The sequence below is a fragment of the Macrobrachium nipponense genome, chromosome 38, assembly GCF_015104395.2.
Source record: "Macrobrachium nipponense isolate FS-2020 chromosome 38, ASM1510439v2, whole genome shotgun sequence".
NCBI lineage: Eukaryota > Metazoa > Arthropoda > Malacostraca > Decapoda > Palaemonidae > Macrobrachium > Macrobrachium nipponense.
The window spans coordinates 38675924-38693423 of NC_061098.1; the positions used below are offsets into that span (position 1 = coordinate 38675924).

A 17500-nucleotide genomic window follows, 5' to 3' on the forward strand; every position below is an offset into this window, starting at 1 on the left:
AAAGTCCTAATTTCAGTGGTTTTGGATACAGTACATTTGCAGGTTCAGTAGTCCACACTTGGGAATAGAAAAAACATATAATGAGGTTTGTGCTAAATACATTTGGAAAAACATGGGGAAAGATGTGGAAAATTTTGTGAGAAACTGTACAGTGTGCAACACATGCAAGCCTGCAAGGATAACTCCATGCAAATTAGGATCATATCCTATACCAAGTAGACCTTTTCAGAGAATACATAAAACGGCTGAAGAAGTAGCTGTGGCATTTTCCAATGGTGTCATTTGCAGATATGGCTCACCTGAGGTTCTATTGACTGACAATGGCAGAGAATTTGTGAACAAAACTTTGGAATGTTTAGCGGAAGTCATGGGGATACAGAAAGTAACAATTATTTTATACAGACCTGAGGCTAATGGGTTGTGTGAAAGAGCGAACAGGAAAGTGCTCAAGGCTCTTTGGAAGACTGTAGGTGGTAATGATAAGAATTGGGTCAGATATATTGATGTTGCTAGACATAGTATTAACACTATGGTTAGTGATTGCATTAAAATGTCTCCATTTGAAGCTATGTTTGGTTGCCCAGCACGAGGCCCATTTGATTTGCTAACTATACCTCATCATGGGGAGGATACGATCAAGTCATTGGTATCCACAGCGAGAGAGAGACATGCTTGTCTCAGCCATAACCATGAATCCGCAACCAGAGATATGGTAAAGAAAAGTATTAGTAAAACATCTGATCCCAAGATCAATGTCGGAGACAAGGTATTTTTTAAAAATCAACATGAGGAACGAGCTGAACTACAAATTAAATTTGAAGGACCTTTTAGAGTCATTGAGGAAAAAATTGGAAACAGATTTGTAGTCTTAGAGGAAAAAACAAGTCGGTCAAAATTAACACATATCTCAAAATTGAAAAGAATTGGTTGTGGTGATTAATATATTGTCGTGAAATTGCATTTTTTGTTGTTGTCTGGTTTTTGCAATTTGGTGGTGAAATGTTTTTAACGTTTTTTTTCTCTTTAATTTTCTTCTACTGTTTTTTTCATATTATGCGCAAACTGCGACGTTTTGGTGTAAGATTCAGAGGTTAATATTTTATGTGGAGAGTTGTTTGGAAATATGTCAAATTTTTGCTCTAGCTGAGAAACGTGATGATTCCTGTGTGTATGGTATTTGGAGCTATATTTCTGTGGGTTTACAAGACGAAGAGGGGGTTGTTGTGGTTTCTTTAGGTGTTGTGGCTATTGGGGGCCGGGTGACACCACTGCATTGTGGATTTATGGAGGTGTTGTATTTTTATATTCACCAATGGTTATTTTTTGGCGGTATATAATTGTTGAATTGTGGTTTACTGTGGTTTATATCCCGAATAGGTGGTAATTTGGTTTTATATACTTGGGGTAGTATCATGGGGGAGTTTTGTTTTTAAGGACAAATTTTTTGGGCACCTTTGGTGATATCCTAGAGATAAGTTTATGAAATGTGGTTATATAGTGTTAGTATAGAATTTTTGGTGTTATTTTGAGAATAATGGTGTCTGAGGTTGCAAGTCTGACTAGACAAATCTATACTGCGGTTTGAAGCACATGAGGTGTTCACAGGTGGATTTTTGCTGATAATGCTGTGATGAGTCCGGTTGCTGATTTTTTCCTTTTGGAGTTGATTGCTCAGAGATTTGCACTATTTTCGGAGATGTTGATTATGGTATTCCACGGAGATATACTATGTAAAGGGTTGTTTCTGGTCGTTTCTGGTCGATGAGATTGTTGCGGTAGCAAATTCCGTAATGATACATACTGCGTTTATTGGGGAAAACGTTGGATTATATATGTTTTTTCCTCTCTTGGGTACATTTTGTAATGGGGAAAGTTCACTTATTATTGTTGCTATTATTTTTTTTTTTTTTTTTTTCCTATGAGAGATGTTGTAATTGGGGTTAAGCTTTACATAGCATTTCTATTTTAGATAGGAGATATAATTTATCGGGGGATGTGAGTTAGATATAAGGGGTGTTCGGCATTATGTTTCGTGGAGGTTAATTATATAAACAGTAAACAGGTTTTTTTGATGGTGTGTTTGTCAGATATAGGATTACTTGTGAAGATTCAGTGGGTAAAGATTATATTTTGTTTAGTGAGGAATTTTTAATATTTGACTGGGAGATTGAGTATATTAATTAATGACAGATTTGTATGGTAAAGCAGACTTTAGTTATTCTATGATCATGTAGACTTTTTAGAAATGGACACACGATGACTTTAGAGAATTCCCAACTTCACGTAATGGTGATGATGGAAACGGCTTGGTTCTACAATACCAGAGGTTGAGTCGAGTCTACACACAAGTGGCGATGCTATGGATTGCCTTTGCAGCGGATGAGATGTTGTCGGTATATCATCTCAGGATATATTCTGGGATAAATCAGGAGTTTACTATCCATGCAAGTCGCACTTGCATGGAAGTCATGGGATATTTCCTTGACAACGGGATGTTGACCACGTTTCCTTCAGTAGAAAACGTTGAATCTACAGTTTGGCGACGAGGGGGTGTTGGATACACTTACGAGGGTCGCAGATGCTGAATAATGGCGCATGCTGAGTTTTTTCGAGATGATTTCCGTGCTCAACTTTTGTCTACAACTATTCATTGAGTTCTGCTTATCTTAGTGATGAGGATGAGTTTTTTACCAACAAATGTTACACAATTTGTGCGTTAGAAGTTCTTAAACTTCTGTGCATCCGGCGAGGCACAAGGGGTCCAGCAACGGAGGTAGCCCTAAATCATGTGGCAAATTAAAACATTGTACATTAGTTGCTGATGTGGTGTGCGACAGGAGTGCACAAAAGACATAGTTGGCCGAGCCGTATTAAAAGAAGAAATTAATGTGTTGGTAATAAAGTTGTATCAGCTATCCTGGCTTGGAGACAGAAAGCACCTAGTGATAGCCTTCTTTGAAACGAAGGTATTTAATAAGTATGTATTGTGAAGCCGATGCCCACTCAATCTGTTGCTATGGGGATCTTAGGGTGTGGCGGATGCATACATCCATTTGTGCGTGCAAGATGGGTCCAACCGCTCGAGACACTCAAGAGAAAGCACACATTCTTTTGAGATAAGGAGGGAGATGGTTCGGAGGACATCAGGTGCTGGTACAGACCCATCAAAGAGGTATGGGACATATTTAAATGACTTAGGAACAGTTGACTTTGAAAAGAGAGAAGTGTGAAGTGTGTACATTTATTTAACATCGTGTGGTAGGGAATATAATGGATATGTCTCTTTGTTTCAGATGGGTATCATGTCATTATTCTAGAGACGGGATTCTCTAAGACTTGACTGTCGAAATGTAGTGGTTGACAATTTGAGAGTTTGGAGTGATTACTTAGACTAATTCAGGAGAGTAGAATGATAATTTACAATTCTTTTGTAGGTCAGACTTGGTTCTTAAATATGACCTTTTTTAATCACTTTGTTCCATTTTATGTTCATCTAGTTTGGCAAATAAATAGCATATTTTTGTATTTACGTGAACTCATTAGCCTAGTTTGATATTGCTTGCAGAGAAAGGCCGGCTAGCTACTAAAAGGTAAGAGAGAGAGAGAGAGAGAGAGAGAGAGAGATGGGAGTGGGGCGGGGTGGGGGTGGGGGCACGAGGAGACTTCTTACCTTCAATCCTTAACAACACTGTTTCTTTGTTCTATATGTTTCACTGTTTCCCACTTTTCTCTTTTTTCTCTTCTACTTTTCCACAGAGAGAGACAAAGAGAGAGGAGACACTTTCTACATTTATCCTTTTCCCTTTCCTACTATTTGATTTTCTATACTTTATCAAGATCTTCTTTTCGTCAAATAGAGAGAGAGAGAGAGAGAGAGAGAGAGAGAGAGAGAGAGAGAGAGAGAGATACTTCCAGCCTTCCAATCACACCCATAAACTGTCATTTTCTCTATCATTTCTCTCTTTTTGGCAGAGAGAGAGAGAGAGAGAGAGAGAGAGAGAGAGAGAGAGAGAGAGAGAGAGAGAGAGAGAGAGCAAATCTCTCTTCCCCTTCTCTCTTTAAATCTCCCATGTGTCTGCTTCCTTCCCTTTCTCCAGTCTCCTCCATTATTCTCTTCCCCTCCTCCAGTTCCTCAAATTCTGTGGTTCATCTTCTTACTGATGTCATCATTAGTAGTCAAGTTAAAATTGATATCAACTCTACTTTCATTACTGATGTTTCTTTCATTATATTTTCTGCCCTTAACTGCTATCATTCCTTTCTTCTTCTCAGGTTGTCTCTCCGTGAAGTCATTTTCAAGAGGAAATATGGTCACACAAGCATAGACTCTCTATCTCTTAGCCTCCCAGTGTTTATATTTTGAGAACATGGCTTCCTCAGGATCAACTTTCTCTCAAGAAGTTTTGACATGTTTGAGGTTTTATCATTTTGTGACACACTGGGGGAAGGAAGTAGTTTATAAAATATACAACATGAGCTTTCTCCACGGACAAAACAAGAGTATCCACGAGATTCTCATCGAAAACCAGGTTCCACTTGGAAAGAAAAGCCCTTTCAGTCCCCTGGAAATCGACAATATAAGAAATAAAACTCCAAAAGATTTGGATATCACGGTCATGAACAAAATCTGCCAGTCTCTTTGGCAAAGAAGGGTGAAGGATCCTGGTGACGAACTCAAAGGATTAGTGAGGAAAATAAAAAATGAGAGGAACTTTGTTAGCCATGAAGCCCCTAATATGTCAGGCACTGATTTGGAAAGTAAACTCAGAGACTTTCAAGCAACGCTCGAGGTAACTCTTGAGAAAACTAAGTCTCTCTTTCCATTCGATGGTGCTGACATTGACCAGCTCAAAGCAGAGATCCAATATGCTCTTCCAAAGACCCTAGAAAAGATCCGTGAGAAATACAATCCCTCAAATCAACAGGATTTACAAAGGCTTAAAGAAGAAATAGAAGAGTTTGGAAGTGAGCTTTCTGAAATGATACAAAAATCCTCTGAGCTAGAACTCCTGTCTCTTCATGAACGCCTCTGTCAGATTTTGCCTTACGACTGGCTCGCTCAGTATGGGCTTACGGATCCATCTAACATCATGGTCTGTTTAAAAGTGGAGGATGATCAGGAGTTAAATAAAAGTCTTAATGACAATAAAAGTACCATTGTAAATCAACAAGACATCTTCAACATGAAAGATCCAATGGGAAAAGACCCCGAAGTTGTGATTATATCTGGTAATGCAGGTTCTGGAAAGACCACAATTCTTTGTTCCTATGCAGAGGGATGGTGCAAGAAGACAACTGATATTCCAGAACTCTCTTCCTTTTCTACTCTGCTCTATATGCAGTTCAGAAATCATGACTATGACAACTTTGATGACTTCCTCAAAAGTTTGATTCCAAAGGCTGTTGCTCAATTTCCTTTTGATCTTGTCAAATCAGTTGTCCTAGGTTCAATGTGCTTGGTCTTATGTGATGGCTATGATGAGGCCAATGAGAATTCTAGAAAACTCTTCCTAAATATATTAGCACTTAATTCAAATAAAATGAAGTTTGTTGTCACAACACGTCCGGGTAATACAGAGGGATTAACAAAAATTGTGAATGAAAGAAAGCGTTCCAGAATCAACCTCAAAGTTTCAGGTCTTCGGGAAGAGGATATGAAATTGCTCACAGAAAAACTCATTGGCCACCTGATGAAAGATAATGTTACCCACCCACCAAGGAGGCAAATGAAGAAAGAGGTGCTACAGAAAATAAAAGAAATGAACACTGGCACTAATGCCATCCTGCAAACACCACTGTACTTTAACTTGTTCATTCTCCTTTACATTGAGTGTCCAGATTTAAGGGATGAAATGAGCACCAGGACATCAGTCTATTTACAGCTCAGAAAGCACAAGATCAAGAGAATCACTAACAAGACAGGAACTTCTGCTGATTCACTGGAGGAATTTGATGCAATATACAGAAAATGGTCTCTGAAACATTACATTGAGGAAAAATATGAATGGTCTGAGACAGATGTAAGAAGCTTTAAAAGGGAGGTTACTTGTCCAGAGGTACTTCAAAACTTTGATGCCATCATGTCCTCCTATTTCAGTATAAAGACAACATCAAAACAGCTGGAGATTGTAAAGGTATATTGCCATAGACACAGAAGTGAGCAGGAGTTTGCAGTTGCAGGCAATGTCTGTGATGACATCATCACATCAAGTGGAAGGACACAAAGAGGAAATATCATTCGAGACGTGCTGAGATCGAAAGGATTGTGGGATGGAGATAATCAATACCTGTTATTCAGGAAATTACGAGAAGTCATATCCTTCATACCAGGAATACTTCACAATAGTGAGAAAGATGTATTACACAATACGATAGATGACTTCCACGAACTGTGCGTGTCATACAGCCTCTCTTATGATGACCATGATGCTCTTTTGGACCCATGTATTGAAAACTAGATGGACGTCAGGTTTTGGAATCACTTGTGTCACTGATGAGAAAAACATCTCTTAAGAACCGAGTGAGATTCAATCAAACCAAATGTCTTTATGTCCTACCGTCCTTACTGCCTAAACTGAGGCCCAGAGAAATCGTACTGAGGTTTTTCTCAAATGTACCAAGAGACCTTTCGCAATTTAATAAAACACTGGAGGCTGCTGGCCAATACAACATTCGTACAGAGATTTGGATCAGGACACGTTTAAGAGAGTACACACAACTTTCAGGACAGGTTTTGCACCCAGTGGATTATTTAGGTAAGCAGGAACTTATATCTTTACTCCCTTAATTACAAAGCACTAAAACCTTCAGCCATAACTGAAACAACTTTAGCCTTTTAGTTATTCGCTGTTTCTTCATGAGCCATTTCTGTGGAGCAACTCTAATAAGGGACTAGAAGGAAATTAGCGCTGTCATTGCATTGCTTGATTCAATTGATATGAGATCTTAAAGAATTATGTAAATGCATCAACATAAGTTTGTTTATCTGTCTCATTACACACACACACACACACACACACACACACACACACACACACATATATATATATATATATATATATATATATATATATATATATATATATATATATATATATAGTAAATTACATTATAAAAAAGAAATGTAACAGTTCAGTCATAGTGCTTTTGTTCTGTAAATTTGCTATATCACTTACTATTATCTATGTTGTTCTAGATAACAATATCATCATTCTCTAAAATAAAAAGAAATGTAAAATTCTTCTCATGTGTTTCATCCCTCAGTTTTGGAGATTTTGAGTACCGGATATCAAGACTTGGAAAACGTTCGCCCATTTTCTCTCATGACTTCTTCAGTAAAGGAACTGAGATTAAAATACTCGATGGCTCAGACTCCTGAGGATCGTATTGCGCAAGTCATAAACGGAACGTTTCCAACAAACAGGGAAGAAGGCACCACTGATTTAAAATTAAGATTACTTATGGAAAGGTGAGTGTCAGGATCAAAACTCAACCGTCATGAAAGAAGCTGTTCCTTTTCTTTCTGTCCTCCTCCATTTTTAGCAGAATTAAAAGAAGCAAGAGTAGCAGGAGAAGAAGAGAAGAAGAATAAGAAGACGATTCTGGGAAATGAATGAGTATAAATATATAATGGTGAATAATAAGACAGTTACCACATCTCATGCTTTTGCTATTTTGACCTCCTGCTTCCCTCTGGAATGTAATATAAATTTTTGTATATAGATACACCTCTCTCTCTCTCTCTCTCTCTCTCTTATATATATATATCTATACTCTATATATATATATATATATATGTGTGTGTGTGTGTGTGTGTGTGTGTGTGTGTTGTGTGTGTTAGTGAGTGTTTGAACAAAAGTGGGTGTAGGTCAAGTACAGTAAGTGTTAATAACCCGACATTTTTGTATTTCCTCAGCACGCGACATAAAGCTTCTACTCCAGTCCCTAACTGTTTCGTCCTTTGAGGTCAATAACTATTTCGGCGTCGTCAGGTACAAAGCTTGATGATGTTGAGGACTTGAAGAAACTCTGCAGAGAGAAGGGACTCGGAGATTTACGTGGTTGGCCTCTTATACGTAATGTTACGGATAATCCTCGTAGTAAAGAAGAAGAAGAAGAAGAAGAAGAAGAGGAAGAAGAAAGAAGAAGAAGAAGAAGAAGAGGAAGAAGAAGAAGAAGAAGAAGACTTGAAGTCCCACCGCAGGAAGAAAGAAATCTGGCTGCTGTTTCTCGTGAAAGTGCAAATGATGTCTTTCTTTCTTTCAGCCCAAATCTTTTTTCATTTCTTGAGTTCGTTATTCATTGTTTAGAGAGAGAGAGAGAGAGAGAGAGAGAGAGAGAGCTCATCACAAGCAAATCTACCCCTTCACTGCACGATCTGCTCTTGTGGCCATTTTCAGATCATCGTGTTGTTCTGATTTCTAGATGTTATCAATTGTTTGTTTATTTTTGTTCCCTGGAATATCATATGTTAATTTTTGTTCCCTGGAATATGATATGTAAGTGCGTAATTGATGTTGTTTTGCAGGTGAAGAAAGTGGAATGAGTCATTCACTAATGTTCTGCCGAAATGTTTATACACAAAGGCTTCTGTATTTAGCTGCATTTGAAATTCCACTTGTAAAAGTTACAATGTTGGAAATGTTATATAGTTTTTCTTTATTGTTTTTTTACATATTTTTATGCCTTTTGAGATTTATTTGCTTACCTTTTATTATGTCCTTTTCCTGGACCATATTTGAGAACGTGTTGCATTCTTTGTAACTAAATTATTACAGTCAAGAGACTTCTGTCTATCTATCTATCTACATATCTGGGAATACTGAAATGCCAAGGAATCTTTGTTTATAGTTTTGTTAATGTTTAAGCTTTGCAAATAAACCGAATGATTACACTGGATGTTTTATTAGTCTTGTTATCCATTATTACGTAGCTTTGGTAACAAGGTGTCATACTGGAAATGGAAAAACACTTTGTATTAGGATAATACAAATATAATGTAAACTTTATTATCTTTTGTGATCTGCCTTATGGTAATGCTTAGAATGCATACTACTTATAAAACTTAATGTATACGTATTCTGCATCTACAAACACGGAAAACATGTAAAATGCAGCAGAAGAAAGTCAAGCAAAACAATTCAATGATTAATTCAACAGAACCACAAATGGAGTATATGATAACTGCTATAAAAGGGCAAAGTCAGTCAGTGACAAGACTCACCTAAATTCAAGTCCTAAAACTTGCTGAAAGTCTGACCAACTTGTTAAGATAACAAGTACATTACCAAAATTATTTCATGATGACAATGAAATTGTCAGTCAGTGAGTCAGTAGGTGAGTGAGCGAGTCTGACTGTTGACCTTCCAAAAGCATATTTGAAATGAGAGGCAATGAATAATTTGGAGATGGAAATATGTTTTGAATCTCAAAAAGATAAAAACTTTTTTTGTTTTGTTTCGGAAGATATCAACTGAATGATGGAAAGAAAGTCTTCATGAAACTTTGAAATGTCAAAAGAGACACCTTTTCAATATAATATGTCTATGGCAAGAGGTGAAATAAAAACTCGAAGATGTGAAGTAAGAGAAAGACTTTCATGGCTAATTGAACTTGGATAATTATAGGTAGAGTTATATACACTGTCTTCCTCCACTACCCTTGGGGGGGAGAGAGAGAGAGAGACGGTCAAGTTCTTTCATAGCTGAGTCTAATCAAATAAAGTCCATGTATGACTTTTCTATACATTTAACAAAGACAACAAGTATAAAGGCTCTAAAAAGGTAGGAGGAGGCTTGTCATCAAAACAAAGATCTTTTTGAGGCATAACGGGCAAAAATTACGTAAAAATGACCAAGCACTGGAATTACACAATTCATTTTCAGTTGTTGAAATGAGAAGAAATTGGAAGGAATGGTCAAGACACAGAAAAAATAAACAAACAGAAACAAGAACGGGGCGGGGGGGGGGGGGGGGGGGGGGGGGGAAGAGGAGAGAGCTGTTTTAGAACCGAACACCTGCTGCTATCACTACTACTTGAGGCTAGTGACAGGAAGGAGGTCCAGTGTTGTACCTGATATGTTTTGAGCAGACGATAAGTTAGAGGAGCTATCAGGTGAGTTTTACAGCCACATATTTATTCATCAAGTATCTTTTAGAGACTAAATGAATATATAAATTGTAGACTTTATTAATTAACACATTAATGACCCAGTGGCAGGAATTCCTGCCAACAAATAGAAAAAGGTTTATACAAAAAAAAAAATACTAGGAAGTCAGAGTATCACTAGCTAAGAGGATATTAACAATTTTGTCTAATCTTGTTGCTGACTGAGCCATATTCTCCTATGTCTACAAGTATAAGACTAGTATCATTTCAAACTTTAGTGAGTGAAGAGGCTAGAATCCGTAAATCACCACATTGCAAAAAAATTTAAGTCTTCTTACTACATGTCTTTTACAAATAAATATGGCTGAGTCCAATGCTCTAAGGATCCTCTTGAATTATATAATGGTGAACACTTCAACATTATTTTGAAAATAGATAAAAAAGCACACAAATTTTAGTGTGGCAGGATTTCCTGCCACTGGGCATTTGCATGAACAGAATCACGCCCTATCCAGGTTCTTTCATTAGTTTACTGATAAAGTAATGGCTGTTTCTCTAGTTTCGTTTTGTAGACAAACTTTCAAAAGAAGGACCCAGTGATTTAAGATCAGATAAACAGGGATGATGCCCTTCTGGAGTCTTCAGTGTACCTTCAAACTTCCATAAATCTTTAAGATAACAAAGTTAATAAACAAGAGCTTCAATTCAGGCAATATAATGTCATTTTCTATCAGCAAATTGTGAAGGACAACAGCCAAGAAAAAGCTTCTCATCACAAATTTGATCACCATAAGAAAGCAGTCCTTTCGAGTCCCTCTTACCTAACCAGTGGTATTTAGTTACAGTTATTTGCTAATCATAAATCATTTATCAACAATCTGAGTAAAATTTTTCTAAAAATAAAAGAAAATGAAAAATAAAAAATCTAGTGAATTTTTCAAATGGTACAGGTTTTCAAAGAAGCATATAACTTTCATTTACAAAATGGTTTCTTCCAATAAAAAAAAACTGTCGCAGTTGGATAATTGTTTATGGATCAGGGCATACTACACAAATCAGATATGTTCAAGTTTGCCCACAAATGACGTCATGCCTCTGTTCCTGACTGCTGAATCAGCTAGGGATGATTGCTCCATAAAGGCTGTTTTCACTGTCATGACATGAACTTGGTCTGAAGGGTCCAGGGTGAGAAACTGCTCCGAAGTGTTCTTGTGTTGGTACTACTTCATCGGCGGAGTTGTGGTTGTTGATGCTGAACATTGCAGATGTTGCACCTGCAATGCAAGTCGATAGTTAGCTTCTGTGGGACAGGACAGAGCCAGTCAACCAGGAAAACAAATAATGGAGATTCTAAAATGAAAGAATAGAATGAGAATGAGATCTCCTCTTTGGCGGCATGAGGCTTTACATAATGCCAGTCTGTATATTGATCATGCTGGTCAGTCCTCCCTTACTTGAACATTGGTACCTGATCCTTTAAAGAAAACACAGTTATAATCATCTCCACACATTACAACTCTGCTTTTGAGAATGCAATGGATAAGGAGTGAGATTACTAGCCTTACACCCCTTTCTTGACCCCAGCATTCACTTGGACCCATTTATAGCAGAGTTGACTGATGTATAATAGGTAAGTAACAAACTATGAACCCAGCTGACATTTAAAAAGACCTATACCCCTTAGCTATAGTGGGAGTTGGCAGGTACAACATTAGGTTCACATTTCTTTTTTTGTCTATCTTGACCTGCCAACCAGCAGTCCACCAAGAGCATCTGTTGCCTTTCTAAGAAACGGCGGGGGCCGGGGGGGCGGGGGAAAGGTTAGCAACCTCAAGAACTGCTGAGAGACCGGAAGGCTGTAGTACCCCTCTTCTGCTGCCCCTCTGCTCAACAAATCCTTACCTTCAGTCGGTCCTCCGTTTCTCTTCTTCCAGAAGAACCTGCATCCAAAGAAAGTTCCCAGAATAACCACAGAGGTTGTTACGACTGCTATGGCGATGAGTGTGGCTGGTGGTGGGGCTGCATCTGAAAGGCCAGTGTTCTCTGGCGGTGGGGCTGCATCTGAAAGGCCAGTGTCTATCAGTGTATGAAGTACAAGAGCATTGTCTCATCCTGAGCATTGACACTCCAACAAAGAACCCAGCTGACAGGCTCACACATAAAGTAAAACTACATTCTCGGCCTCTCTTCGTCATAGAGACGCATTGCAGGGCTCATTTCACGTTAGTTTATTATCCTGGAGAGTATCAACGATCATGCTTTGGCTTTGCAGCAGTCACTCAGCATAGCTGGCTCTAAAGTAACACTTCAAAACTTCAGACTGAACTCAGAATTGTAGTTCCTTGGATGCTGAGACCAACTTTAAAAGTCCATTGAACGTCAACTGTTCTTTTTTCATTCGTTTCATTCAGTTGTATTGAATCGCACAATGGCTTCAACCAAAAATAAGATAAAAATAAGACAAAAAGGTAAAATGCTCATCTCCTTGTGATGGTTATTTAATGTTCAGGGAGTCACGCAGGGATGCGTTTTTTATGAGCAATGGGTTACACCTTCAGTTGCCTTGAAATTTTATAGGAAGGTGGAAAATTGAGGTTGCTAACGAATAACTTCAGAGTAGTAAATTACATTAAGTAAATAAAATATCTGCTATTGTAAAAATACTATACTGTATAAATATGAACACGCAAAACACGCGCAGACACACGCACCTGTTGGCTTCAAAGGAACAGGGAACACTTGGAAGTGAACTTCGCCGTCGCTTTTCATCTGCAACCGCCTTCCTTTCAGGCCTTTGTTAGTTAGACGACAAGTATCATTTCCATAAAGGATCCGCTGAAAAACGAAAATCCAATGATATAACGTGTTTATTGTCAACGGAAAATAACATAAAAGGAAACTTTTTATACATTTTATGTGCTCCAATTCCTGAACGTGAAAGGAAAACGAACCTCATGCAGAACTTACATTTGTCTAAAAAAACGTTAATTATAATAGTTAGTGAAACATTAACTTATTCTAGTGCATCATCTTCTCAGATAAACTTATACTATGAATTATATAATAATAATGCCAAACCTACCTCGTCATTTATGGAGATAATTGACCAATCTTTTGATGCATTTATTTTGAAAAATCTGGATTTGTTCTGCTCGTGGAACAACGTGAGTTCAATTCTGAATTCTCGGCCAAGTTTGTTCCAGACAGCCACCCACACATCGCCTTCCTCGGGAAGGTCAAGAACGACTTCTTCCCCAGGAGTGGCCGTCTTCAGCTCATCTGAAGAGAAAAATATAGACTGCGTGTTTGGAGACTAACAAACAGGGTGCTTATCAACCCCTATGTAACATAGTAGAAGACCTGACTTAAATCCTGTTAAAAGGAGGGGCAACATGGCATCTCCTCGACACGGAAAGGGGAGAAATAGGTCTTTCTGGTGACTGATCAGGTGGAAAGAAATTAAAATCTATATGCTAAGAACATCGTTTAGGTAACTTTTGTATGTGTGCAAATATATATATATATATATATATTATATATATATATATTATATATATACATATATATATATATATATATATATATATATATATATATATATATATATATATATGAATAACTTGATCACAAAGTATATAAAACGTGATGCTATATATATATATATATATATATATATATATTATATATATTATATATATATATATATATATGTTACACATATATACATACATATATATATATATATATATATATATATATATATATATATATATATATATATCTATATATATATATATATATATATATATATATCGATATATATATCTATAATATATATATCCTATCTATATATCTATATATATATTAGTATATATATATATATATATATATATCTATATATATATATATATATAAATATATATATATATATATATATGAATAACTTGATCACAAAGTACATAAAACGTGATGCTATATCTATATAATATATATATATCAATATATATCTATATATATATATATATATATATATATATATATGTATACATATATACTATATAAATGACCTGATCTCGGTCATTTGTGGGTTCGGGATATGAAGGAAAAAACAGGAGAGAGAGAAGTTTACGTGCATGCGATGTAGGACATGCAAAAATAATAATCGATGAAACGTTTAACACAGGTGTATTCTTCTTAGCTACACAGGTGGCCTGTAATTATTACGTTAACTATGCTAGTGCACAACCGGACGGCAGGTTAGACTGTTAATGACACTCATGACGTTACACGTCTTTGTGTGGCGGCCGACGGGAACGCGACTACGGGGGCACTCGTCTCTCGACCCATCAGTCTGTACTGTATGCGACCCGCTGACGAACTCATCTGACCGATGGTGTGGCCTCTGTTTTCAAATGCCCCCTTCACACAGCATAATTATGCAAGAAGCTGATTGGTTATTCTGGTTCCTTAGACACAAGGGCCAATCCACGAGGGGATAAAGAGATGCGTGGCACTCTTGACTGCCAAGCCACGCTAACTTGTAATGTCTTTGGCGGCTGACGTGTTTTGTTACACATACACAAGGTATCACTTATAACGGTTTCACGGGACTTCAGAATATCACGGAGAAGGCATATTCAAAACTGTATCGAATCAGCTCATCACTCCCTCCCAAGTTCTTGCGTCCCGCAAGACATACACAGATCTTATGATTTGCGCATTGTTGTTCTTCTTTTAAACTATTAGTATAGGGCCATTTGGCGTGTTACAAACACTAGTTACAACAAATGAATCTCACGCCTCACAATGTGTCATACAGAAAAACAAATTTAGGTTTACATTCAATGATATCAATAAGAAAATGGATAGTCACAGCTCCAGCTCAAAAAATTAAATTCCTAAATATCAAAAAATTAAATTCCTAAATAAAAATTCACATAACATGAATCAAGAATGAAAAATTATTCATAAGAAATTTGGTAAAAGCATAATAAAACTTACTGAATTCTTTCTGCAACACAATAAAAACAAGAAAATTAAAAATAAAAATTCAAAGATTACATACAAAAAATAATCTCACATTCCCACATCCTCGATGGAAGATCACAAATTTCTGACAAAGCATAAACATATGAAATTTTAGACACAGTATAATTGACATCAATAGAAATTAATAAAAATGAGATGCATTGCAATAAGATGTTTAATATGACTTGAAATGCAATAAAAAAATAATAATGCAACAAAAATAACACAATTATGAATACAAAGACTCACTCACGATATGCTTGGAACTGTAACAAAATGTTTAGAAAATTAGACATCAATTTCTCAGCAATAACTGACATGAAACAAAAGTGCATACGCGTGTTTCTATGATATTCTCTGTTCACTTTGTGACGGACACATTTATTCATGACTCGCGCTGGTATGTTACGTAAGGAACCTACGCACACTAACAAATTACGTGGATGGTTTGCTTTATCGAAGAGGGAGGAACGGTGGCACAAGTTACTCTTTTCTTTTTCTTTTTTTTTCTTTTATTAAGCATTTATCTCCTGCATGTTCATAACACTGTGACTTGTCAGTCAACTCCCTTACACACTAGCAAACCCACAGACACTCATCACATTTACACTTCCATGGCACTTACTCAACACGTTCATACAACAGCTGACTCACTTGCCTCTGTTTTCTGTGCAACTCACCCATAGGTGTAACTGAAACTTTTAAATGTATGCGTCACAGTTCCTCTCTCTCTCTGGCTCGGGCCTTACAGTACTCTTGGGAAGAGCGTCTGCTACTCTTTTCGCTCTTTTTTTTTATGATACGATCAATCCTACGATCTTGTTAAGAAATTATCATTCTTAAAGACATTTCTTTATCAGGTATAAAAACACAATTTGTTCTCACTTCATCATCAAATTTAAAATGACTTCTCTTTCCTAGTGAAAATCAGACTACTCTTTCAACAAACATATCAGTCTCGTTACTTTACTCAAACAAACTCTTTAATGAATTTACGTTAATAATTTCTTCAACAAATATATCAGTCTTGTTACTTTTCTCAGACGAACACTTTAATGAACTTACGTTAATAATTTTGTCTTTAAATCTTAATCACAGTTCTTCAATGGGGACAAATGGAATGTATTGTCGCTCGTGATACTTTAACTATAATCAGAACACGGCCTAGGAGAACCATCCTTTTTTTTTTTTCCCTTATTTTTTTTTTTACACTTTTTTTTTCTAATGTTACTTTTTACAAATTCCCTATCTGCATTTCCCTAACACAACATGCCATTGATTACACTACTAAAGGCTACACAACTCGTTCATTGTGCAGTCGATCTAATACTAATATTACTATCAGTGACAATTTTTAGCAATCACGTCGGCTCTAGGCGGGGCAGGGTCTCCCACCTCCGGGGGTGTGAAGGGTATCCTCTCATCACATCCCCATAGGGTCCCAAGACTCTATCCTGTAACTGTCCCTCTCTGCCATACGGTTTAGATGTTCCTGTTTTCTATGCAACTTGCTCACAGGTCAGCAACTCTATTAGTGGCAGCAGCGGTGCCGGCAATCCGCTACTGATGCTATTAGTTTGCTTGTATCTTCTTCACATCGAGCCTGGATTCTCTCACTGGGTTGCTGGCTGTCATCGGACGTCTATTGGCTATTCCTTATTCTAACATCGCTCCATCCTATCCGTACCTTAGGCAGGTATCGTGACTTCCTTCACGGGTCGAGGCTGGTAAGGGAATTTCTGCACTATTCACCTTAACATCATCCCTCTACTCTTCGATAGGTCGCGATCAGAAGTAGGAGTGGACTTCCCCTTCCCACGGAGTCACGGGGAGAGGCTCTGTTCGACCTCTCTCTGTCTCAGCATTCTTGACTCGTGGGTGGACAGATTGTCCTCTACTTCTCAGAGATGGGGACTTGCATCCCTTCTCTCACAACAAGACAACAAGGCGTCCCTTGTTCCCGGGCACTGCAGAACAGTCCCGCTCAGCACTAAGGGTAACCTGGGTTACCTTCCCGGCATTACCTCCATGCAACCTCCTGCTGCTGCCAACTTCCGTCCTTCCTGGTGGAGTTGGACTGCTCCTTCTCTCCGTTCAAAACACATTCGTTACTCCTCTACTTGGTCTGCTACACGAGTTGGTTACTCGGGGGGTCACGAAGGGTCACGAAGGTTGTTCGGGTGCCACCACCGTCGCTTGAATTTGGCACTGCAACCGTTGATTTTGAATTCTCCCACACTACTCTTTGTCTGTTCGTATGTCTCGTACGGATTTTTTCAATATTTTGTGAATGCTTCCGCCGATTGGAATTATTCTCTCGCCCGTTCGTCATCGAATTCGGTCGTGAAACTGTCTATAACAGTG

At 37.5% G+C, this 17500-nt stretch overlaps 2 protein-coding genes across 2 annotated transcripts in view; one reads left to right on the forward strand and one right to left on the reverse strand.

Moving 5' to 3' along the window:
- Positions 1-4247: 4247 nt before the first annotated feature.
- LOC135209795 (uncharacterized) lies at positions 4248-5747 on the forward strand (the record flags this gene model as incomplete). Its single annotated transcript, XM_064242573.1, has 1 exon — positions 4248-5747. A coding segment is annotated over exon 1 (1380 nt), but the record flags the coding sequence as incomplete, so codon positions are not given.
- A 4238-nt stretch (positions 5748-9985) lies between these two features.
- Positions 9986-17500, reverse strand: part of LOC135209447 (uncharacterized) — a 25577-nt gene continuing 18062 nt past the window's right edge. Inside the window, exons 4-7 of the mRNA XM_064242120.1 lie at positions 13191-13387; positions 12820-12943; positions 12011-12169; positions 9986-11382 (exon numbers count right to left, since the gene is read on the reverse strand). Of these exons, the coding sequence (XP_064098190.1) occupies positions 11222-11382; positions 12011-12169; positions 12820-12943; positions 13191-13387 (641 nt within the window). The 3' untranslated portion in view covers positions 9986-11221. The remainder of the gene's footprint in view (positions 11383-12010; positions 12170-12819; positions 12944-13190; positions 13388-17500) is intronic.